Source organism: Scardinius erythrophthalmus, assembly GCF_964197995.2.
Source record: "Scardinius erythrophthalmus genome assembly, chromosome: 17".
NCBI classification, from domain to species: Eukaryota; Metazoa; Chordata; class Actinopteri; order Cypriniformes; family Leuciscidae; genus Scardinius; species Scardinius erythrophthalmus.
The window spans coordinates 17446775-17473691 of record NC_138237.1 but is presented as its reverse complement, the minus strand read 5'-3'; the positions used below and the strand labels follow the sequence as shown (position 1 = coordinate 17473691).

At 37.9% G+C, this 26917-nt stretch overlaps 1 protein-coding gene across 1 annotated transcript in view; it reads left to right on the top strand.

The window, feature by feature from the left end:
- Positions 1-19728, top strand: part of nectin3b (nectin cell adhesion molecule 3b) — a 69905-nt gene extending 50177 nt beyond the window's left edge. Inside the window, exons 7-9 of the mRNA XM_081391823.1 lie at positions 10465-10609; positions 18101-18203; positions 18774-19728. Of these exons, the coding sequence (XP_081247949.1) occupies positions 10465-10609; positions 18101-18203; positions 18774-18941 (416 nt within the window). The 3' untranslated portion in view covers positions 18942-19728. The remainder of the gene's footprint in view (positions 1-10464; positions 10610-18100; positions 18204-18773) is intronic.
- Positions 19729-26917: the final 7189 nt, after the last annotated feature.

The following is a 26917-nucleotide window of genomic DNA, read 5'->3' as shown; positions in this document are numbered from 1 at the left end:
CCATTGCCATTTCTTGTTATTATCGTTAGGATGCTAAATGACTGGATTTCGCCCATGAAATTTAACAGAGCAATGGTAAATATCACACCTTAACATGAAGGCTAATTCTTTGTAATTATGACGACTTCTGTTTGTTGTGTGTAATTTTTTTTAAATGGTAAAATGGCTTCTATCTTAGTTCAATGTGTAAAGACAATACATGATTTTGGGCCTACATTATCGACCAATTGCAGAAGGTGTTTTCAGGACACCTGAAACTAAGTAATTTTCGATATTTAGCCTACATTTGTTCTAGATGGTCAGTAGCCTGGTTAAAACCAGACCATTCTCAGTAGTAACTGAGTTATGGTCTGGCAAAGCTGCATTAATAACTCATTTCCAAAGGGGCGTCACCAACGGACGTCGCTCAAATGCCTCTGGGCGCAATTGGATAGACCGAAAACCAATCAGAGCGATCGTCATCGTGTAAAGCCATATGCTGCGTCCTAAGTTACACTACGCCATAAAAGTATGTACTCTTTTTGTGAAGAAAAGGTATTTACTTTTGAATGTGTAACAAAAAAGTAGGCAAGCTTTGGGACATACTACTTCGTCATCTTTAACGGACGGATCTGTCGCGTGCATCCTGTCACGTAAACTGCCCTGTCAATCATCTTGTCACAGTTAAAATCCTCTATTAAATCTAATTTAATTTCCTACCGTTTCGGAGAGAAATGTAGTAGCACGTTCATCTGCCAGTGGGTCTTTCATGGAGACTGTCCTCATGTGTTTGCAATTTGAATATAATAATGCATTTAAAAGTTGATGCGCTTCACCAACGGACGTCGCTCAAATGCCTCTGGGCGCAATTGGATAGACCTAAAACCAATCAGAGCGATCGTCATTGTGTAAAGCCCGCCTCAATGTTTCTGATTGGTGCCGCGATTTCGACGGATTAGAAATGGGCTTGAATGAGCTCTTTGCCAGACTACTTGTAGAGCAAATCTAAATATTGCCTGGAAGTTGTCTGGGTTTTCCCAGGCTAGATGGTCAGGGGTGTGGCAGTAAAAATCGACATGTTCTTCATGTCTCTTTTTCTGAGCAGTGCAGTTTTGTCTGAAACGCAAAGATCTTTTCGACAAACTGCCGAAATAAGAGTTTAACTTGAAGAATTTATAACAGAAATAAAATATGGTTCTCAAAGTCTTCTTCTTATTAGTGGTTGTAATAACCCTATTGTAATTGTTAGAATTTCCAAGGATCAGCATTCTCCCCTAACAGTGATCGGGCAGACCAAACCATAAGTCACGAGACTTGAAACTTTGAGGGATGGTTGTACCCACCCCATATACAACGTCCCAGAGGCTCGTCTCAATCGCCCTGATGGTGGCGCTACAGCAATCAAAAGTATGCAGTGGCTCATAACTCCTAAACCATTTATCTCAAGTGTCTTATATCATTGGAATCCTTGGCGCAAGGCGGACAGAACAAATGTCTCGAATAAAAAACGGTCAAAATTGTGTATTTTGGATTTTTTGAAAAACCTACTTTTGCAAACTAAACCTAGTTTAATATTTATTTTTTTGCCCGATCGGAACCAAACCAGTGCAGAAAGATTCCCTGGAGTCTGATTGTCAATAATTATCAAAAAAAGAAATTTCGATTCACGTCCGTGAGGGAAAAGGGCTACCCCTCTTGAACGGAGCGAGATCATTTCACCAAACTCTGTACACCTACACTGTAAAAAAAAAACCTGTAAAAAAACGGTATTATTCCGGCAGCTGGGGCGCCAGAAAATTACCGTAAAATAACGGCAAAAAACAATCACGTTAAAATACAGTAATTTTCCATAATTAAATAACAGATTATATCTTTAATATTACATTAAATCTTATGTAATTACTGGGATTTTTAATGTTTTAAAAAGTCATATACACCTTTAAAACAATTAAATACTGTAAATTTAAGGTTTTATAAAATTATTTTATATAATAATGCTGTCTATCTACAGTAATTTTCTTTTAATATAGTTTTTATGTGTAAAATAACAATGAAATTATGTATAAAAAATGCACACAAGTACATAAATTCAAATACAAATGTTTGTAAATTTACAGTTTTATTTTTTATTTGTACAGATCCAATTTCACAACATCTCTAATTACGTTCTTAATAATAGCAAATGTACAGTCAATTTCTTTTAAATTAACTAAATGTATGAGTACAAATTACCTGCATATTTAAAGTATTAGTAATTGAACAAACACTAAACATCAAGATAAGTGATTGATAGGAAATATAAGCTTAGTATATAATTTAGAACATGTAAAAATATCCACAATAAAAAGCAATTACCGTATACCTTTACAGTATAACTTATTTTAACATTTACAATTACATTTTATCCAAAGTGACTAACCAATTAAGATAATAATTAAAGATAATAAAAAGCAACAAGTGCAGTGACAAGTCCCAGTTAGTCTAGTACAGTACACATAGAAAGGTGTTTTTTTTTTTTTTTTGTAACAAAGATTAAGTATTATTGGGTGAAGTGTTTATGAAAAAGATGGATCTTTAGCAGTTTCTTGAAAATGTGTTGCGTTGCGCCGGTCATTCCACCACCAGGAAACAGTCCAGGTAAATGTCAGTGAAAGTGGTTTTGTGTCTCTTTGGGATGATGGCACCACAAGGCGCCGTTCACTTGCAGAGCACATGCTTCTGGAGACACACAGATCTGAAGTAGTGAGTTTAGGCATAGGGCTACCTTTAAAGACAACTCTTGCTGCAGCATCTGGATCAGTTGCAGAGGTTTGACTGACACTGGAAGAGCTGCCAGGAGGGCATTACAATAGCCCAGTCTGGATAGAACAAGAGGGTTGTGTAGCTCTGATAGGAAGGGCCTGATCCTCCTAATGATAAGGCAAATCAGCAGGATCACAGCAAGTATGTTTTGGCTGAAAGCTGAACCATAAGCAGTTCTGTCTTGGCAAGGCTGATTTAAAGGTGAAGGTCATTCATCCAGCAAGAATTTTCCATCAGGTAGGCTGAGATGCGAGCAGCAACCGTCAGATCATCTAGCTGGATTAAAAGATATGTGTCATTAAGATAGTAGTGATAGGAAAAGTCATGTTTCTAAATGACAGAGCCCCACTAAGCAAAGTGATGTCCGAAAGACGTCTTTTCAATGTCTTTGTTACAAAAATCAAAGGTTGAAATGCCGTCCACTGAGGAGCCAGAATGAAAGTTATGAAGTCTTTTTTTGACGTGTTCTGCACGTCCGATATAGACGTTCATCGAACCTTCGTACAAGGTTAAAACTAATTAAAATGTGGCCATTGTGGACATATTTCAACATCATTTATGGTCTCATTTAGACATAATTACTTTGACTATTGCTGTCAGATGATCTTAGTGAGAATTAACAGAGGTTTAGATGTTGATATTCGTTTAATTTGAGGTGTCACCATTGTGGCGATCCGTGTTTGCTTTAGTTGGGCTCTTGGTCCCCGTTCCTTTTACTTTAACTTTTCTTTGGCTGCTGTAACAGTGTGTTTGTGTAACACAATTGTTGTGGCAGAGAAAGCCTAGAAAAAGTTTGAGGTGTTATCAGTTCAATGTTGATGATGACATAATTATCACAAAAATGGGCCTTTAATATTGTGTTTAAAGTTTTGTGTTTATATTTGCCATTAATAACCAACAACCTTGTGGAACTGCATTATTGGTGAAGGTGTATTTATTTGAAGGTGTGTAAAATGCATGTGCACATTATGTTTTGAGCAAGAGTATCATACAGTCACACACAGACATCAAGATTGTGCATATGATTTCCAACAATGGTGACAATTAAAAAAAAAGCTTCATGCTGCAATGCATGATGGGTAGCTTTCATAGTACAAAACTCATCCTTAATTCCCAAGCTTTTTTTGGTTGTCACCGTTGTTGTGATTCATATCCAAAATCTTGATGTCTGTGTGTGACTGAATGATACTCTTGCTCAAAACATAATGTGCACATGCTTTTTACACACCTTTAAATAAATACACCTTCACCAATAATGCAGTTCCAAAAGGTTGGTGGTTATTAACGGCAAATATAAACACAAAACTTTAAACACAATATTAAAGGCTCATTTTGTGATAATTATGTCATCATCAACATTGAACTGATAACACCTCATACTTTTTCTAGGCTTTCCCTGCCACAACAATTGTGTTACACAAACACACTGTTACAGCAGCCAAAGAAAAGCTCAAATAAAAGGAACGGGGACCAAGAGCCCAACTAAAGCAAACACGGATCGCCACAATGGTGACACTTCAAATTAAACTAATATCAACATCTAAACCTCTGTTAATTCTCACTAAGATCATCTGACAGCAATAGTCAAAGTAATTATGTCTAAATGAGACCATAAATGATGTTGAAATATGTCCACAATGGCCACATCTGAACTAGTTTTAACCTTGTACGAAGGTTCGATGAACGTCTATATCGGACGTGCAGAACACGTCAAAAAAAGACGTCATAACTTTCATTCTGGCTCCTCAGTGGACGGCATTTCAACGTCTGATTTTTGTAACAAAGACATTGAAAAGAAGTCTTTCGGACATAATTTTGCTTAGTGGGTAGTTAAAAAAAAAATAAAAAAATAAAGAAAGATGGGTGGAATCTAACACAATCGTAATCTTGCTGTAGCAAATCCAAACCTTGTGCATACTTTTAGTGCAATCATATGGAATCAGAAGACTGTTATGAACATATGGAATCAGAACCGTTATGATTTTTATGTTTTAATGAATTCTTCCCATACCTTGTTTGCCATGATCATCTGCTTTCCACGTGACCTGAAATCACACACACACACACACACACACACACACACACACACACACACACACACACACACACAAGTTATTTTAAAACTCAGTATTAGATTTACACATGTCAGAATATGTTCCATTGGGACAATGCAAAAACTCAAATGACTATGATCTTGAAGCTGAGCTGGAAAGGCTAACAGTAATATTTTGAGCTGCCATGTGATTTTAGCTAAGTTACATTTATAGAAAGTAAAGTTAAATGAATATGATTTACTGTGACCTAGCTGCACACCTAGGTCCTAGGGGTTCATCATGTTGTATTCATATTCTAGTATTCCTGTTCTAGGCTTTCCTGTATCATCAACAAGTACCTTAAGTTACAGTATTTTGATTTCTTAACGGTCTTAATAAAGTTAGTCATGTTAACTATTACGAAATAAACAAAAGAAACACGGTAGGCCTATTTTTAGTAAAACTGTGGCTATTACAATGGTAAAAAATCAGCTAAAAACGTGTTTACTACAATTTTATTATAATAAAATAAAGTATTTTTTTAAGAGAAAAGTTTTCAGCTTCCAGACAGTGTTTCAAAATATCCCGCCATTTATTGATTTAATGTTACTGACTATCATAACGAAGATTTTATACACAATTATGGACTTTAATATGAATAACAAGTCTACTAAAGATTGTTTTAGGTCTTTAAGTTAATAAGTAGAGATGTGGGTTGGGTTCAACTGATCTTTCTTAACACAGATCGATAATTAAAAACGCATGCTGCATTTTCAGTGTTTTGCCCTGACCCAGTTATAACTGAACATCATTTAAGAATGCTAACGTTAGCATGGAAACTGTCTAACCACTTAACACAAATGTAATATAAAATATCGTACACACATGTAGTATGAGACTCTTACCTCAGCCGTTGATCGGTCGGGATGAGGTCCGCTGTGACGACGAACCAGGCTCACTGAAAAAGGGCGCATTATTTCTGGACTGACTGACAGACTACAAACAACTAATATGTGTTCAGCGCTCCTGCTCACGGCTGGTTGCTTCTGTCGAATACGATTATAGCTTTGAACCACTGTGATCACAATCCACGACTACTTCACGAGCGTAGACTGAAACTTCAAATCTCCCGCTTGCCCTTGACACAGATCGACGACAGAGACAGATCTGTAGCTAACTGTTGTGGGCGGGACTAGCAGCAACGAAACGTAATGGCGGATAATTTGAATCTGCGCGCGCGCGCGGGCACACACACACACACACACACACACACACATACATACAAACGCACACAAAGCCACGCAGATTTGGAAAAACGATTCATAAAAGACATAAAATATAGGCCTAAATGAAATTTTCGGGCAAATAGCCTACAAATGATGATCAAAATGAACATCTATTTGCAAGACAAAATTAAAAGACTATAAATAATTAAATAGGCTTGCCTAATGTGTGTACAAATCTTAAAACTCACTTTAACCCCCACATGCTTAATAATCTTTAAGGAAAACATGTTTAGTGACTGCTGATTTCTGCAGTTATACCTTATTTTCTTTGTTTTCTAATTCCACAGAAATAATCTGTAAAATATTACTTAATTTTTTATGTAAAATTACACATAACCCTATAAAATTACAGAGAATTTCCTTTTAAAAACGTAAAATTAATGTAAAACCAAAATAAAAGCAATTACCTGTAAATTTAATAGTGGACCTTTAAATTACAACAAATATCTGTAAAATAACAGGTATTCACTGTATAATGACAAAACGACAAAATTCTGTTAAAAAATACAGACCGTTTCCTGTAAATTTACAGTTTTTTTTTACAGTGTATGCATGGGCTCAGTCTGTGGTTGCGTGAAAAAAGGCATGGCGACTGGCAACTTTGTGGTGCTATAAAATGAAAAAAAAAAAAACATAAAAATGGCTATACCTATAGTACGCAACAGTCCGAATGACTTGAAAACTGGCATGTGGTATGTTTGTCCAAGGTGCCGCGATTGTCTGTGAGGATATTTGTGTATCTCAAAAAACATGGCCACCTTCGGCCAGTGAAGTTCGAGCAGCTGTTAGACAAGGTTAACAGAGTCTGATCGAAACTCACTGGGCCTGTTTGATTCACAGCCCTAGAGGCCTGTGAGAAATTAAAAGAAATTGGCCACCGGGGGACGCCTTTGTGTTTTTCGCGTGCGTAAATTATTTTATAATTACACGATTTTTCGCACATGCCCATGACCATATGGCCATATTCGTACCATATTTTAGAACTCATTCTGAGCAACTTTGCCTCTAGGACCACTGCTGTCAATTGAGTTGTTCATTAAATATTGGAGATTATTTCAAAAACCTATGCAAACTTGTTGGCTCTACCTCAATAACTGTTAAAAAGTTTTAAAACATATATTTCCTTAGTAAACTACCTGTTTTGGTTGTGAATGGTCTTTTCCATCTATGATTTAGGTGGTGCAGGCTTCATAAATAAAACATAATACCTTTTTATACATGTGCTGAAAGGCCTTAAAGTGCTTGAACCCCGTTAATTGCTGTTTGCAGCTATATTTATTATTATCATTATTTTTACTATTATTTTAAGGAATATCATACAACGATGATGTATATTTCATCAATGTTTTATTTTATTTTCAGTATACAAGTTCGGTTGTGCTGCATGCACCTTATTTGATATAAAATAAAATGCAATGTATTGTTGTAAATTAATTGTTAGATTTTCATTTGAATACATCTTAAAATATTGAATAAATGGTTAAAGTTTTTTTTCATTTATTTCATTAGACATCATTTTTGATGATAAATTTGTATTAAATTATAAAATACAAAATAGAAAACACAGAATTTGGGAACAAATAAAAAAGATTTTATGAGGCCCTAAATGAAAATGTAGCTTATGTGTTTACATTTTGTTTTTGAGATCTAATAAGCGTGGAATGCATTTCCTTCCCCTTTAATGGTATGAAATGATATAGATATCAAATGATATGGAAAAAATATTGTGATAATATTTTTGCCCATATCACCCAGCCCTTGTGATGCTAGTGGTACAGAAATGATACGCTTCACTTTTAACTCTTCACAAGCTGCAGAAGTCATATTTTTATTACACTGCCTTCTGATGTTGCCGTATAGACTTGCTGTGCAAAGATCTGTCACGAGCCTGGTTGAATCACGACTGTGCCAAACCTCCAATTCAGTGCCAAACTTTTTGCTAATATTCTCTATCCCAGCTCACATTGGCGCTTACAGTCCCCTATAGCCACAATCCCCTCTCCTCATATTCCCTCCCCGATCACCTGACTCCTTACGCCCTTGACCTCCTGCTCTCACTGTCTTTATTCCTCCAGTGCCAGCTTCTCTCAGCCCCCTCATGAGCCAGACGTGTGCTCAGCAAGGCAAATATTTACCCCTCGCTACACTTAAACAATCACTATTGTATGACTTGTGACTGAACATCCTATTCTGTTCTCCTGTGAGAGCAGAGGTGAGCTGACAGTAACAGTGACAGTGGTAATTATTGGGTTCTCGGCCATAAAATCCTAGGGGAAAACACTCGATAACACGTTCAATTGATTTGTGTTAGGGAAAAAAAAGACATTGTGATTCTTTTTCAGCATGTCCAACATCCTCAAACTGTGGCGTTTCATGTGGCAAAGTTGGGTAATATGGTGTCGCTGTTCCACACTCTTGGCCAAGAAGTCTGTTGATCATCCAAAGGGGCACACTTTTGAGTTTAATTAATCTTAATTAATGGATGTAATCCTTTTACTGGAGTCCCGTTGTGGGGATAACGAGCTTGTGATCTCAGCACCCACATTGATTTTGGTGAACTTGCTAAATGAAGTTGCGCAAGAGTGTAAAACTCACCGTAAAAGCGAACGAGCGAGGTAGTAATGACAGAGAAAGAGAGTGGAAGGGAAAGCTGGAGGAAGGAGTGCAGCAAAGCATAAGAGCACTGCGGGGTGGGAGAGACAGTAACAGCAGGCTTTAAAGGAGGGCAGCATGAGGTCCTAATTACTGAGCCTTAGAGATGGCTGGCAACAGCTTGCCCCTTCCAACCACTGCACAACCCACCCATCCACCTGACTCGCCGTAACAACAAACTGCTATTTCACATACACTCTGACTCTTGATTAACAATTAAATCCACTAGGACAGATGATATGCACTGTAAAATACCAATTGAATTATTGGCATCGTTTTCTGAATCTTTTTCTGTCTTACTTTCTGTATTAAACATCCCTAAAGTGTATGTGCATTGCTATTATTAACCCATTTTGTTCCTTTTTTAGCACATTTGAGAGTAAAAATAAGAAAATAATAGGGTTATAATTGATTTTATCTATCAGAAACTGACTGTCTTGTGGGTTTAAAGGGGGTTTTACATATAAGAATGGAGTTGAGAAGATGCAAGTTTGCTTTAAAAAAGAAAATGGTTAGCATCAAATGACCTTTTTCCATTATTTTCACTGAAAATTACATAGATTTTTTTTTTTTTCATTGGTATAACATTCAATGATGAATCATATAAAACCAGGAACATGCAATAAGAAAGTAGTAGGGACATTTTTTATTTCATGCAAACTTTAAAACAAGTAAAATTTACTTCAGATGCTAAATTAATATTACTTAAATGTATAAATAAAATAAAGTGTAGCCAAAATCTCCAAGTTGGGGGGAAAAGCTTAATTCTACATATATTCTCAAATCACGTCATGGGCTACATCTTAAATGCATACTCTGAGTATAGGCATTTCTTTTAAATAAGTATACTTTGCAACTGTTAAAAAATGTATACTCAGTCACACTTTAGATTGGGTCTAATTCTCACTATTAATAGTTAGTAAGGTAGTTGTTAAGTTTAGGTATTGGGTATTAGGGATGTAGAATATGGTCATGCAGAATTAGGCTTTAATATGTGTTTTATTAGTATTAATAAACAGCCAATATCCTTGTTATAGCAATGCATGCTAATAAGCAAAGTTAACAGTGAGAACTGGACCCTTAACTAAAGTGTTACCGTATGTATGAATGTGTGTATGATTGATTGTTTGGACGTACTACATTCGTCACCAGTGTCAGTTGTGTCACTTTAATGTCATTCACAAATTCTGTCCTATGGCCTGATGGGATAGTAAAGTGTCCATTGGATGCACACTTGAGAATCTCACTGCAAATAGGTCACCTGGGTACTTTTTGCCCACTCTTTTATGAATACTGTGACATTTAACATATAGTGGGGAAATTGGCTATGCATTTTTAGATGAAGCTATTGTCTTCATTTTGCTGTTCAAGTAAATTTTTCTGGTTTTAAAGATACTTTTATGTATTTATTTATTTGCTAAATTCTTCTGGCTGTATTAACTCAGTATTTTTGCTTACTCTGCCCTCACTATTGGCATTGTCACATTTTTATTCATATCTTTATTTAACTGAGCTGTCTTGTAGTGTCTTGCTGTTCTGTTAGTTGCCTTTTGCAATCTTTTGTGCTTTTTGTTATAATTTGTGGCATTTAGCCGTTCCGTGCCAAGATCAGCAGTGTTTTTAGTGGAACTTGATGTACCTCCAATAGCGTTGGCCGTGGTTATTTATTAATTAGCTTTTCTTTTTTCTCACTGTGTTGTGGCGCCTTTCAGACATGTCTCAGAAGCAGATGACATCCTCCATGGCTATTGCTGGGGCCGTGATGGGAGCTGTGCTGGCACTCTTCCTCATCACCGTCTTCACCATCGTGCTCCTTACAGCACGCAAGGCTCCCCCAACCACATACTCAGATAAAGTGTGAGTACATACAATATCTTCACCTATACTGATAATCTGACCTTTAACTTTTACCTAACGACATGCAGGATGAGATCTCAAATACATTACAGTTTTCAAAAGTTTGTGTTTTCAGGCCCCCAAAACGTCGTTGACGTGTAAATGAATGGCTAAAACGCATAAAAAGTTTTTTTGTTTTCAGTTGGTGTTTTTAAAATGATGCCGTGTAAACTGCCCTTTAATCCATTTAGTTAATGAATCAGCTATTTAAGTTTAATTTAGTAGAACAGTGATTAATTTTAGTACTTTATTTTCTTCTATAATTTAATTATTTTATTTTCTATTTTATTAGATTGTATTTTTGCCCAATCCTTTTTAAAATGTTGCACCTTTAGTCTTACTGAAGTTTGAAACTACACTTTTGTGGACAGATTTGGACCTAATCTGGGCCACTTTTGGCACTTACGGCTCAGTTACGGCACTGGCAAGTGTTGTGTGGGCCAAATGTGGCCCAAATTACATGAGCCGGACCTAACTTGTGTTATGGCAAATATTGTGTGGGCCAAAAGTGGCCCAAATGTCATGAGCCGGGCATGAAATAGGTTACGGCAAGTGTTGTGTGGGCCAGACTTGGGCCGAATGTCATGAGCCGGACCTAACTTGTGTTACGGCAAATATTGTGTGAGCCAAAGGTGGCCCAAATGTCATGAGCCGGGCATGAAATAGGTTACGGCAAGTGTTGTGTGGGCCAGACTTGGGCCAAATGTCATGAGCCGGGCTTGAAATGGGTTACGGCAAGTGTTGTGTAGGCCAGACTTGGGCCGAATGTCATGAGCCGGACCTAACTTGTGTTACGGCAAATATTGTGTGAGCCAAAGGTGGCCCAAATGTCATGAGCCGGGTATGAAATAGGTTACGGCAAGTGTTGTGTGGGCCAGACTTGGGCCGAATGTCATAAGCAGGGCTTGAAATGGGTTACGGCAAGTGTTGTGTGGGCCAGACTTGGGCCGAATGTCATGAGCCGGACCTATCATTCACTTAAAGCAGGGCTTTGTAGTTTCGGGATTTATTCGCTGTATTCTCGCTTTTTGCTCGCAGGTTTCTCTATAGAGCTCCCCCCACAGCTTCGGAATAGATATTTGACAACACTGTTGTAAAAACTCGTTGGCGATTCTCAGACACCAGAGGCTAGTAGATCAACGACATCAAAGCAGATGGGACATTCTTTAAAACGTCTTCTTCATTCGGGTTCAAACAGCGTGAGGGAGCGCAATAATGACAGCATTTTAGCAGATTTCTTTTGGCCGTAAAGCAATTGTTTACATCGCGAGACCTGATATCACGCGATACTTCCTGACACGGCGTCCGGCGGCCCGCCGGCTCAAAGTTGGAAGTGCGGATTTTCCGCTCACGGGCACCAGGGGGGTGCGAAACGACCACCATTCAACCCGAAATAAGTAACATAACCATTCCAATGACTCCGAAACTGTTCAGTTAAGGTAAAAAAGTTACTTAGTTCACCTTTAATAACAATTTTATATATTAACAAATACAGGCCATTTGTATAATGAAAAAAACTACAAAATTTGCATGAATTGTCCCAAACACTTTTTTTTTTTTTAACTGGATGTTTTTAACTTTCCCAGAACGTTCAGAAGTTGCATTTTAATAACTTTAAGGGAACAGAAAGGATTCTTAAAACATAACATTGTTTGCATGGGTACAGACATTGTCAGACATCTAAGATATTGAGTCACCTGCTTTGCCACAACTTAGACCTTCAGTTGGGGCAGTACATGGGCACTTACCTGGTGAATTATTTAATCATTACCATGCTTCCTCAGCAACTTCCTAACCTTCCTTTGAACTTGGACTGAAAGAATAAATCTTTAACTATCACCACCCTACATTTAAGTGAACTTACAGACTTGCACCAGATTTCTTAGTAGTGTTTCATCGATGTGCTCATGTGTTACAGTTTTGGTCTAACACGCCAAACCAATTTACTCATAGTCACATATGTTTAAAATGAGTTTATTGAAGTGAATAGTTTATTGAAGAGTTTGTTTTTCCAGTCAGGCTATCATTAAGTACATTACACTCCGCTTCAGCTCTGTCCGGCTCACCTGTTGGCCTGTCAGAACGAGGCACTTCACGCTACAGCACCTTTTTATGGCTTAACCTTTGCTTCATCCCTTAACTGTAATATATTTTGTCTGGTCAATTATTACTAAGCCCAGAAACCCAGACTGTGAATGGTCTATTCTAGTGGGAGCAACATCAGATGGTTTTCTTTTGTTTCCTGAAAAGGCAACTGCATGTCATCACATAGAGAGACTATAGCCACAATAGACTACAGTTGTGTATTTGCTTTTGCAGTATACAGAGACTACCACACGATACATCATTTCAGAACTTGTGTGGGTAAAAGAGCTTCAGATAGCTCCTTTTTGACAAATCATGTTGATTTTTCAGTTTTTTTCTTTTGGTTCATGCTAAAAGAGCCGCTTTATTGTTCTGTCACTAAGAGTGTCTCTAGATGTGAGCCCACAGACATCTTATTTCAGCCATCCTGGAGGTCTCCCTGTTCCCACAGCCTCCAAAAAGTAGCTCCCCTCATAGAGCTTCACATGGCTTTTCACGCTGCACTTAACCCCGGGTTATCATCTTTTTGATCTTGGTTTGAGGCCACTAATTAATCGCTGGTGAAGTGGCATTTCACAATTGTAGTTTTTAAAGTGTTAGCATTGCTTTTTAACCCCTGGGTAAGCACCGCTTTTATGGTGCCAAAAGTATAATGTGATATGATTCATTGCAAGCATCTTAACAGAGAGTTGTTTAGCAATAGATAACCATATAGTACAGAGCTCCTAAAGTGACATTGTGATGGTATAAAAATGAAATGGGAGGGGAAATTATATCTCTTAATCGTATTTATTAAATCATTTTTTCCCCTCAAGAAACTTTGCAATTGTTTACAAAACTTTTGTGATGGACATATTATAAGAGTGAGGGGGAAAACGTATTAGCTTTGGGTGAGAACGCAAATGTTTTGCGATGCAGCGCAAAGTTTCACCTTTGAACACAAAATTTTTGTGAGAGAACGCAAAACACTGTACATTTGCTGAACTTTCACACGCTGTTTAGTTTCAGTAGCGGGTAGAAAAATGACTGTTGACTGTCAAACACATTGATCAAACATGATGGTTAACGTGTTAACTGGAGGAAAGAAACTGTTACAGTATGTTGCTTTTGAAGGTTGAAGTGACTTAAAATAGCTAGAAAGTCTTTCTTGTCAAGATTGACAAACTGAGATGTGTTTATATTCGCCATATAAATATGCAAATTAAAATGTTAACCCAGGTTTACGTATTGAGCCCACAGAAGACCACATTGATTTGTTGTAGATGTTTTTATTCTGTCAAGAACCCACCATTGTTAGTTTGCCACAGGTTGTTAGTGTTTGTGTCAGCAGAAATAACACTGAATATGGGACGTTCTTCTCGTATTCTATAAAAGGAGCTAGTGTAAATAAATGAATATAAATAGTTAAGCAAACATAGCAAAAAAATATATGTTTCCTAGAGCCATAGTGATGAATGCAGTTCTCATGAGGATGAGGTCACAGCGGAGTCTTGCGTGATACAGCTGTTCACAGGGAAAATTATATCGGGGAACAGGGGAAAAGCGGCAGGCAGACAATTCTCAGCGCTCAAACGTCTGGCCTCCATATGATTTGTGGACCTTGAAATTTGTTTCAGAATTTTCTATTTTTCTCAAACCTTCCATTGTAGTTTCTGCTGTAATATGACCTGAGCGTGTTATCCAAACATGACAGCTAAGGAGACGTTCACACTGGATACATTCTGGAGTTAGCTGTCTGTTAGGTTACTGTAGTCTTGAACATGCACAAAATTAACTTTTAGCAGATGTACGCCACTATTCAAAAGGAAATTAATACTTTCATTCAGCAAGGATGCGTTAAATTGATCAAAAATGACTTTGACATTGTTTTCAAAAACTTCTATTTCAAATAAATGCTCTAAAAAAAGTATCATGGTTTTCCCCAAAATATTAAGCTGATACTATTAGAATCATTTGTGAAGGATCATGTGACACTGAAGACTGGAGTAATGACTGCTGACAACAGCTTTGCACCTTCACAGGAATAAATCACATTTTAAAATATAATAAAATAGAAAATCGTTATTTTAAATTGTAATCATATTTCATATGTGACCCTGGACCACAAAACCAGTCACATGGGTACATTTTTTGAAATTGAGATTTATACATACATTTCTAGCTGAATAAATAAGCTTTCCATTAATGTATGGTTGTTTAGGATCCTATTGTTAGGATAGGACAATATTTGGCCGAGATACAACTATTTGAAAATCTGGAATCTGAGGGTGCAAAAAAGTTTTCCATTTATGTTCTCGATTGTGCTGCATTCACTCACAAAAATAAATGTTTTATATATGTACGGTTGGAAATTTACAAAATATCTTCATGGAACATGATCTTCTTTACTTAATATCCTATTGATTTTTGGCATAAAAGAAAAATCGATAATTTTGACCCATACAATGTATTGTTGGCTATTGCCACAAATATACCCGAGAGACTTATGACTGATTTTGTGATCCAGGGACACATATTATTGTTTTTACTGTATTTTTGATCAAATACTGTAAATGCAGTCTTAGTGCGCAAGAGAATTCTATCAAACATGTTAATAAATCTTACCAACCCCAAAACAGTAGTGTCCACATTTAAAATGTAATTTTTTTCTCTGACTAAAATATTGCTAATATTACTAAAATATAATACCGTCTGCGTCCAACTAGCAATCAGAAATTAAGGTTGATGACCGTGACGTTAATTGGCTATTTGAATAAAAACAGTTATAAAAGAACACATCCTGTAGAGGTCCCGTAAGGTTTTCAAATTTGCTGAATTGTTGACTATTAGTATTTATTTATTACTTGTTTTCTGCTGCGCTATCTTTATCCACATCTATCTTGAAACGAGCCCTCTCTGAACGTTCTCAGCGGCGCTGTCAGAAGCGTCACTCTCAGTAGAGGTGCAAGAGGCACTCTTATCTGTTTCGGCTGATCCCTGTTCAGCCTCTGTGTGTCTTGGCTCAGCTTTACTTTGGCTGCAGGCTGCATGCAGATCAGTGTGGTGGGACAGCTGGGTTTGGTCTGATGGATGTCGCTGCCACTGCGCTGGAGACAGCAGGGAATCTGCGAGAGATAAGCAGCATTGGGATGCTAACACATGGCGCTTATGCAGGAATGAAAGCAAAAATGTCCATATAACTCTTGACATTTAGATCTGATTGCACCCAGTAGTCAAAGATGAGAAAATGTGCTTCCTTCAAATGCTTCAAGATGTATTTTTTTATAGGTTTTTCTATTTTTATCAGGTTTGTGTAAGCTTTCCACTTTCATTTCCGAGTCGTGATGATTTTGTGTTTGAATTTGTTTTGATAGCTCTCATTCATCTAAAGCGGCCTTGAATTTATCCTTCACTAGATGATGTGGCAGCCTTTAAAGTATTCAAGTAGTTTTAGTTTATATGTCAAGGTCTTGGCTTAAAATCAAGACAATTGGAAAATGTTCCAGGCTCTCTTAGGAGGAAAACAAATTAATCTGACCTTCAACTGTGCATTGAGTACATGAGAGGAGATTAAAAGAGAGAAAACTATATGAGGACAATGCAATCTCGTTCCCTCTTTAATGCTAAGTCCAAAATTTTGGCCCTTGTTTGGTCTCTTTGGACATCCAGGTGGAACCAGTGAGAGTATCCAGGCCTGTCTGCGTCTCTTCCTGCTCATGTACGAATGCACTCACCATATCATCTTTCTAGTCCATGGATGACATCTCCTGCTTTTAATCCTCTATTTCGGTCATAACTTTTCATGGGAAATGCTAATGTGAGTCCATATAGACTTAATGAGCCATAAAACACTGTTGTACACTTTTCCATCTCCGTCTGATTTAGACTTTATGTGGGGAGGGGAGGGGACACATTAGACAGACTGATAGTCCATTGAAAATCAATTACACAAAACAATGTACTACTAATGGTTGGAGATTAATGTCCACAGGAAGTGGAAAAACAAAGACAAAGTTGATCCCTTGAGGAATGAGGAGCTTATGGATGCACATTGGGGAAAAAAAATGAGGAGAGGTCACAGTTGACATGTTTTCCCTAAAGGATTTTTAACCAAGAGGTGTGAACTAACTCTGTATTTTAAGAGCTTGTTCTCATTGGTTGTCAATGCAGAGCTTTCAAAACTAGCATTGAAGGTTTAAGATTCCTTGTTTGTCCACTAATGACTCTAGGCTATCTTTATGACATTCAGTAGATGACCTTTATGGCACACACAGCAGTATCTAAATCCAGGGAACGAGAACAGGTATCTTTCCATATATTAGGCATTCTGGGAATTCAAGGTCAGGGCAGGGCGACCGTCTGGACCACCCAATGCATAGGGATACAAAGCAGAAGCTAAATAGACATTAGTCCATCAGAGGATGTGAGACCACTCCTCTTAATTGCTAGTGTAGTTGTGGTCAATATCAGATCAGAAATTATTTTAATAAGCTTGTTTTAGCTTTGTTATATGCATTGGAGACAGCACTATATATTAAATATAGTATCGTTTAGAAGTTTAGGACATCAAACCACGATGAATTGTTTAAAGGAAATGTAAATGAGATGATTGTTTGTTCGCATACTGTATGTTCTTATAGAGAGTGATTCACAAGTCAAACAAGAAGACAAAGTCATTTGTTTCCATTTCTCTCAGTTTTGTTTGGAGTTTTAAAATGGGCCCCAGTTGTATTTATGTATATCACTAATATACACCTCCACCCACATGTGTACCCACACAAAGTTACTCCAGACGGGGTCTATTGTGGCCTGCTGGTGTTTGGTTTAGAGGTCCAGAGAGCATGAGAAAGTATGTCTCAGTGTGGCCGTAGGGGCTTGAAAACATGGAGGCCATTTTGAGTGGCTGGGGATTGAGTCAAAAGTGACACCTTGCATGGGAATCATAGACTCTCATATTTGTTTTAGCCTTAAAAATGAGATTATTTTGTGTTCAGCTTGAGAAATTGGCAGTATTGCCATGGATGTAAAACAGAACAAAACTTCCATTCTGTTCCCAGAACTAAAAGAAGGTGTGGTTGTTATTGTTCCTCAGACTAAACACGTTTCATACTTTTGGCTCTTGACCACCATTTCCTCCATCTACTGACAAGAATACAAACAGTGACTCTGTACGTTTTATCATCGAACAAACTTCTGTGAAATGTTTAGCCTGATGCCACTTAGCTTAACAAATGCTACTTAGCTTGATTTTTTTTTTTTATGTAATGCAATGACATTCATTATTTTTATTGTGGCTTATGTATCCAGATACTTTGGGGTCACTGCAAATAATCATGCAACATGTCAGTGATATACTTATTCTAACTGTTGTTGGTTTTTGTCCTACAGAATTGACCTCCCTCCAACTCACAAGCCTCCTCCTCCATATACAGAGAGACCTCCTGTCATCCCACTGGCCTCTCAGGCCCCTCAGGTGGCCTCATTCTCTCAGGTAAACCTCACACTACTCTGTTTACACTGTGGGGGTCCCGGCTCTATAATCTGATTTATTTTCCTTCAGTGGTACTTTATAATAGAGCTGCATTCGAAAGATGACTACTGGCATGTTTCTTATTATTTAAGGAGTGATTATATGCTCTCTTTTAGCTCACTTTTTCCAGATTTTTTTCTCTTTTTGTCTTTTCTGGCGTTTTTACCCATCCAGCACATAACACTGCTGAAAAATACACCAGCCTCATGTGGTTTGCTGGTCTTAGCTGGTTTAAACTGGTCTCCCATCCAAACAAAATTGGTTTATTATCTGGTCAGCAGCTGGTTTTTCAGTCTGACCAGATGAAAAGTGCCCCCCAAAAAAACTTAAAACAATTAAAAACTGGTCATCTTTTTTTTATTCATTCATTATTCCTAAATTCAATTGACAGCCCTAAAAAAACAGTCTGCATTCTATCCATCTAATCACATTAAACATTACATTTCATTGTCTAACAGCATCAGCATCCAGTGGAGCTGCTACTAATACTTTGGATATAATATGCACTATATCTGTTGTGTCATTTTATAGGCTCGTCGGATGGAGAGGCACTACGAACTGGCCGAACGGGTGCCTGTCAGAATGGCTCGGAGGGACCTCCACAGCCCCACTCACCATTCACTGTCCTATCAGGAGTGGATCTGTCATCAGAACGGGGAGGACCGAGTTTACATCAACCATAGAGAACACTACGTGTGATGACGTCCTCGTGTCAACTGCAGGGCACTGCCAGCCCCATAGTGAAAACTGTTTACGAGAATACTGGGAGCAAAACAAAATCACCGCCATACAGTAATTAGAACATTGAACTATTACTGGTGTATATACAAGGTCTATATAATGCGCAATGAAAACCCTGGCACCATATATGTATTATTAGTCTGGCTCGTTTAACATTTACAGTATAGTCCAATATAAAATAGATTACCTAGGCTGTCTATATGAGTCTCATTGTTCACTCATATTACGAATCTAGTGGTCAAGGGTGACTATGGTTGACATTATTAAGACTGTACAAAGTTTTCTATAGGGATCATTGCCCTTTGATTGTTTTACGCAAGGACTTTTCCCTTAGTAAAATGCTATTTTTATTCACTGTAGACTGGTTGTCATTTTAGGTGATATTTTGACAAACTTGAGATTTGTTTGCTTATGACAAATAGTGACTGCTAGAGTTCATTTGCCGTAAGTTTTCTTGTTTACACTGTGATGTACAGTAGATGTGAATTGGCATCATAAGGCACATTCTTATGTACTTTGCCCTTGCTTACAGTATGTGTGTAGATACTGTATCATGTATCATGTAAATATCTGAGCTCATTATATCAGTGTGGCTTTTTGTTTGTATAAGCTCAATTAGATCATTTTTGTTAGATCAAACTTTTTTTTTCCTGTCGGCGTAGTTAAACATGAACTTTGAATCTCATAACCAAAGCAATCTTTGAATTACAGAATATCGATAATCAAATAAAGCGATGTAACCTGTACATATGAGACTTGTTTTATTGTGCAGCACATTTAAAATGACATCATTTTCCATACTGGTTTGCAAAAAAACACGTCTAATATAACTACAGCGCTACTTCTCAAATCCGCACACAATCTTATTAGAAGGGTTTGAGAGTCAAATATAGGTTGTAAAACCTGATGAATACCTAAAATGCTGCTCTAGTCATCAAGACTGCTATACAAACTTCCCCCAGTCGATGATGGAAAATTTCAAACCACAAAATGCTCTCTGGGAAGGCGCGAGAGACAGTGAATGGGGACGGGCGGGAGTGTTTGTAGCTTTTCGGCACAGACTTCTGTCTGCACGTCAACTTATGACTTGTGTTGTAGGTAAACAAACTGGTTATCTGCTGGGCAACTGGATAGGCAAGGCCATTAAACAGCAGGCTTTTAATGAGGTGGCGGCCACCAGGGAGCAATCTACACGATTCTGGCCTCACCGTTCGGGGAAATGTCAGCCAGTGGACCCCCAAACACTCAATGAGAGCATTGTTTATTGCATCAGTGAGTTACCTCTCTGGAATGCATCCACCATCGCTATATAAAAATGTGTCAGTCCCACAATAAAGTATAAAGTTGGACTCATCCAGGATAAATCCATTTAGACTAATAAAGATTCTCAGTCCAAATCTATTACAGAGCGCGCAATAACATAACAGCTCTCTCATCACCTTATACAAACCTGAGACGAGCCATGTTTTGATACATGTACTCTTCTACCGTTTCTTGACAGAGCTTGTATATCCTTTTATGTTTTGTCTCCTGATCTCTTGTTTGCGTGTCTGACCTGCGGTGGATCTGATATTTCACCGCATTAAGAAGCCATCTGAGGGATTTGAGGTGCTGAGGTCTATAATTTTCACCTGAGAGATTTCGTATTTGTTCTGGATGAGCAAACGTTCTGTCGTTCCAGCAAAGGTCTCAGTTTTGCAAGTCTCCAGACACAATGTGGAATGTTGCATAAATATTTTTGCAATAGTATCTTCGGAGAACGAAACCTTTGGGAGCTTTATAATATGTAGACATTGAGCTTCTCGCAAAACTGGTCTGAATTATTTGTACATGAATAGTTGAGCTGTACGTCTTTTGCTAACATACAGATTCAGAAGATTTGGTATATTGTGCAAGAGCTATATAGACTTATGTGATACTTTTAAAGCAGTGGGTCACCACCATGAAATCAAAATTGATCATTCTTGCTTTTTACGGAATATTGCATTATTATCAATGATTTATCCGTGCATAAATCTTTTTTTTTTATTCATGTGCCCTCATAATCTTAAAATCTAAATAACTTCCCCTTCTTTTTGGCGGTAAAAAAGGATATCTTGATTTTGTGTATTTTTAACATTTTAATTAAGTTAGTTTTATCTCAATTGATTAATAATATTATTACTAATAATAATAATAACAATCTGAATAACTTTAAGTCATCATGTGGCCACTTTGGAGGTTTGCTGAGGCCCCTTATTTGAGAGCCACTGTTTTAAGATGCTTTTCTGTCCTTTTTGAATCTTTAATGCTTCAGTCTCCAATCATTATAATTGCAATAAATTTGGATGTTTGAATGAATTAACCCTTTAAACTGTACAGACCACTTTCAGTGTATATGGCGTCTGCATTACATTAGCCTATAATCCTGAATATCTCTGTGAATTCCAAAAATCAGCCGGGAATGCTGGAAAATTCTAGATGCCTGTGAAAAGTCATTTGTCACTGTAGATTAACGTGGACCATCACTGGCGCAGTCCTGGAGTATAAAGTAAGGCCATAAAAAATATTTAACACAGCAAAGTGCATCCCAAAATCCTGTCCTGCAATTGTTATCAGGAGACTGGTTAACTTTATTATAGTGGAACAATCTGCTATGCTGTCTGTCTTTCAGCATTTCTCCTTCGTATTCTGAACCCACCATCAACGCTGACACGTAATGGAGATGCAGTCAACGGCAGCCATATTGGACACCTGCCACGCTGTACAGCCATTAAACTATTAAGTCAGTCGGCCCCAGAGTGACCGTCCTGCGCAGATTTACAGCCCTGCAGGAGACAAGGGAGAAGAGGAGAGGGGGACGGTGGGGGATGGTTAGCACAGAGTCCAACATTACAGATTTATGACGACGGGGCAGAAGGTGGTACAGGCCTCCTCCTTTTCTTCTCTTTTCTCCTTCAGTGCTAAAAGTCACCCTGTTGTCTTTAAGAAACAAAGCTGACGTAAGGAACAGGGATATCTGAGGTTAGGACTGGAAAGCAATATTCTTGACAGACAAATTGTGAGATAAAGGAACATCAAAAGTGCCTTTATTGGCGTTAAGTGGTAAAACTTTATTCATGTGCTCGCTGGAAAAAACATTTAAAAAAGAAAAAACTCAGTAGGCTACATGGGGTCATGGATTGACTTTTGCTTCAGAAGTTTTAAAGCAAACCAATCCGATTTATTACTAGGCCTACACTGTTAATTTAAAAAACAAGTTTTTTATATAAAAAAACATCTCTGCTGACAGTCATTCAAAAATACTTTCAATATAAAAAAAATAATATTAATATTTGTTCTTTTGTAGCAGTAAAAACTTTCATGTAATTGCTAATAGTAGGCTATAAAACATAAGCCTACATCAAATGTGTCCTGATTGGCGTTAAAATACTGTGGTAAATCTATTTTTAATACAGCCGTCTGTATGAAACGTCTGTGTATTTTCTGTGCAAAACACTGCGCGAGTGTTATTACAGAAAGCAGAAAGTGTCCGTTTTCAACTCGTCCTCCCCCGAATGCAAGAGGCAAAAATCTCCAACCGCAGCCGAAGTCGAACACACCTATACCTAAATTGGCATTATCTTGCACAACACCTGAACCGGGCCGAGCAACTTAAGCAATTTTAACATTGAGCTCATTTTTTTGGTAAATTTGGAGTGCTGTCAATACCGAAAACAACGACAAAAATCGGTTTGCCTACACCGTGTTATCCTCTTTTTAAAATTTGCACCCTGTTGACTTCAATGGGGCAAGTTTTAAACCTGCTTTTAGCCTCTTAACATCCTTGATGTGTCATTACAAGTGCACAGCCATTGTGAGTGATTCCTTCAGAGTGAACACGGGTGAATCTGACTGTGATAAACCTATGCACGTGAACTCGACAATCGATTACTGTGGACTTCGACCGAAAACAGGATGTAAATACAGGTATGTGCGCTGGCTGAAATAACATCATTTTTATTCATATCTTTCACATCTACTGCAGTCAGATTCACCCGTGTGAGAGCTTTGGTTTTTATTTGTAAATGTATGTTATGGTATGATATTGCTGTACAATGATTGAGTAAATTAGTGTGAAGAAACTTGTGCAAGGTAAATTTGATCCCCTAATTTTCCCAGCTAAGTGATCACATGTATTTGATTCCTTGCATATGATGAAATCAACTTTTCAATTTCAGTAACTAAAGTTATCTATAACAATTTGTAATTGACCGGGTCAACTGACATTGAGTATTGGTTGTTATTAAACCATTAATACTAACTATGTGAACTATTATATTAGTGATAATATTATTAGTATGTCTGTTTCTGTGTCCACAGGTCCGGCTCACAGGAGGAAGGAGTGGCAGAGCGGCAGACAGAAGAGCCCAGATGATGGACGTCCGTCCACTTCATCTAATCACTCTCACAGAGGTCAGAATAGGCTTTGACCAATTCTTACATTGATTATAAATATTATTACAAAAAAAGAAAAAAAATCTGAAATTTTCCAGACTCATCATCATCTCTGAGCAGCAGAGGCTCGTACAGCGTTGAATGGAGGTGGAGCGGTGATGTTTCGGAGAGCCTAAGCGAACAGGACAATGGCAGCAGCTGCGGTTTGTCCTGTTCCGACAGCATGACAGGGTGGCAGTGCCCTCCGCTGCCGGGTCAAGTTACTGTCGAGCCAACAGAGACTTCAAGTGGCTGAACTGCTCAGGGTGCCATGGAGGCTTCACCTGTGAACAAGAGCTCAACAGATGAGACTGAAATAAGGCTGGGCAGTGTAAAGTGTACAGATTGAGATTTTGCTATTTCATGCAGAACTGCTTCAAGTTTTTAGCATGTTAATGTCCGGTCACTGTTGCTCAGCTGAATTTTGCTTTCTGTTTTTTTTCTTTTTTAAATATTTTAATTGGAACATTTTCAGAGCATTAAGAGAACATTCAAAAGTAACATTCCCATAATGCAAAATTATTAAATATAATGTTCCTTTAAAGGTGCATTAAGCAACTTTTCATGTTAAAAATACCCGTTTTCTAACCCATACATGCTTAAACAATTGCCTGATGGGCTGAATGAGCCCTTCTCTGATCACTGAGATTGTCTCTATAATCCTGTACAGTAAAATAAATAAGAGGGATTCGGGCCGGAATTTTAGACTGGGCGTGACGTCATGCGCGTTCACGGCACGCTCACATAGCTATGTCTGGCTTTGTGTATTCGCCGGCATTCTCCGTAGAAGATGGATTGTAAGAGACCTGCTTGTAGTTCATTTCAAACACCAACGCAAACTCCACGTAAGATAAAAAAAAGAAAACTTTTGTCTAGTGAGCGTGCACATCTCTGGCTGCAGTTTCGCTTGCCGCCAGAGGTGGCATAGCTGCAAAAACTCAGAATCTTGCTTAATGCACCTTTAACCAAGAAAAAACATTTTTGAAACATTGAAAAAAGCTGGAAGTTATGAACGTTCAGGGAAAATTAAGAAATAACGATTGCTTAACTTTATTAGAAAAAATTATTTATACACACACCAGAAACACGTGCACAGAAAGACGTTTCTCAGACAGCATTCCATCCCCAATAGAATTATATTTCTGACTTACTGCACTTGAATTGTCAAATACTCACAAAATTGTCAAAATGGCCATCGTGCCGAGGATTACTGAGTCGAATTTTGAAATAAAAGGACTATTAATATTGTGAAATATGATTTTGGGACACTTACAGTATGCAGGCATTTAGCAGAAGTCAGGTGGGTAGCTTGGAAATATTTCCATTACTTTGGATTTGTAACATTACAGATGAGAATTTAACAGTAAAATGTAAGTTATGTCATGATATCATTAATTTAACATCAGAGATGTTTCTCTTCATTTCAGAAAAACCTACAAGGAAGAGGAAAAGAATTGGTCGTTTCCTCAACTGGGTATGTACGGGGGTATGGACGGCTGTGAAGGGGTTTTTCTGCTATGTTGCCACAGTTGTGCTGTGGATGTTGTGGAGCCTTTTGTCCCTACAGCAGATTTGGAGCCAGAGCCTGATCCTGATCCATCATCACCTGATCCTGATCCTGATCCATCATCACCTGCACCAAATCTCTCTGACATCGAGCCAAATAATGGTAAATCGCCAATCCTTATTTCTCCGACATTATTTTAAACAATATTGTCGTCTTGTTTCCCACTAAAAATATCTTAAGGCTTGTTTTCAGAGAATATTCATATTATTTTCCCCATATTAATATTATTTTCTCAACACAACCAGGACTGATATTTTTGAAATAAAACAATCTCATATATATTTCTCATATATTTCTGTTTGTTTTTCAGAGTCCTTTGAGTCTCTCTATAAAGCGGGAGAGATGATTGGATGTGGAGCGTTTGGCAGTGTGTATAGGGGAACACGCAAATTTGATGGCAAAAAGGTAAATCTTCCAGAATTGCTTTTGCGTGCATCAAAACATATTCAAAACAATTTACAGATGGTTTAATACGTAGTGCAAGGTCAGGTGCTTGAATACTGTTACTGAAACTGTTTTTTTGTTTGTTTTTTTGCAGGTTGCCATCAAGCGGATGCGCAAGTTTGACAGTTTTCTTTATCTTGATATTGTAAGTCGGCCAAAGCCTGAATATGTATTTAGTTGTTTAAGTGCAGATTGCTGTAGATAATACACCTAAATAGGAAGCACTAGGTGTAAATGTGATTGACAAAGAAGCCTAGAGGCACAAAAGATAAAACTTTGAGCTCTTTTAAGGGCTCTTTTGAACGTATCTAAAAAAATCAAAGAAAAGTATGTTTGAAAATATGTTTTCGGCAGATTTTTACCCAGCTAACCTTCTGTCTACTGCTTTTCTCTAGCCTGGACATCCTGAACCTCTCATTACAGAAGTGGCGCTCCTGCTAATGATGAGGCGAGAACCCATAAGCCCCTACGTCATACAACTTTACGAGTGGTTTGTTTGAACACCCTCGCAAATTCACTCTCATCATGGAGTTACCCGAAACCTGCGAGAGCTTGCTGGACTTCATCACTCGTCGTAATCCTGAAGTGTGTGAAACTGTAGCACGGGTCTTCATGCGACAGGCTGTGCTGGCAGTACAACACAGCATCGAGCATTTCGTTTTTCATAATGACATTCAAGCGCAGAATTTTCTGTTGAAGAGAAACTCGTTAGACCTCAAGCTGATAGACTTTGGCTGCGGTCAGCTATTCAGTAGTGAGGGCTACAAGAGCGACGTATACGTTGGTGAGCATTTTTGGAGTGTGGAAACCTGAATGTAGTGCCGCTTTAATAAAAAAAGCTCAACAATGTGCAAATGTCTTACAGGAATACAGGATCACTGCCCACCTGAAGTCTTCACAGAACCCAGATTCCACGCCTTCCCAGCAAATGTCTGGGCTCTAGGAGTGATGTTTTATGAGATGGTGAACGCATCTCGTCCTTTTTGCAGTAGAACAGAAATCATAGAAGCCAAAGTTACATTTCAGAATTCCAACTTATCCAGAGGTGAGTGAATAATATTGAAAACACTGATAATCACACACACACAAAGTAAAGGCTCTGTACAGATACATTTAAAGTTAAAGATAAGGAACATTTTACATTATATTAATCACGTTTTAGATGCTGTTTTCATAGATTCCAAGTCACATGACTAAACAGCTTTCTCCTTTTTGACATTTGTACAGAATGCAGGAATCTGATTAGCCAGTGCCTAGCCCGGGATCCAACGAAACGGCCCACGTTAGAGCAGATGTCACAACATCTATAGATTGGAGAAGTTCAGGGGATTCACTCGATCAGTGATTTCAGGTGTGAGAAAGTGTAACAGACAGAGTAAGATTATTATCAATTGTCTTCAACTCTGGATTGTTTGTAGTGAGATTTTCAAATTTGTGTTCATTGTAATGTTCTTGTTATTGTCAAGTC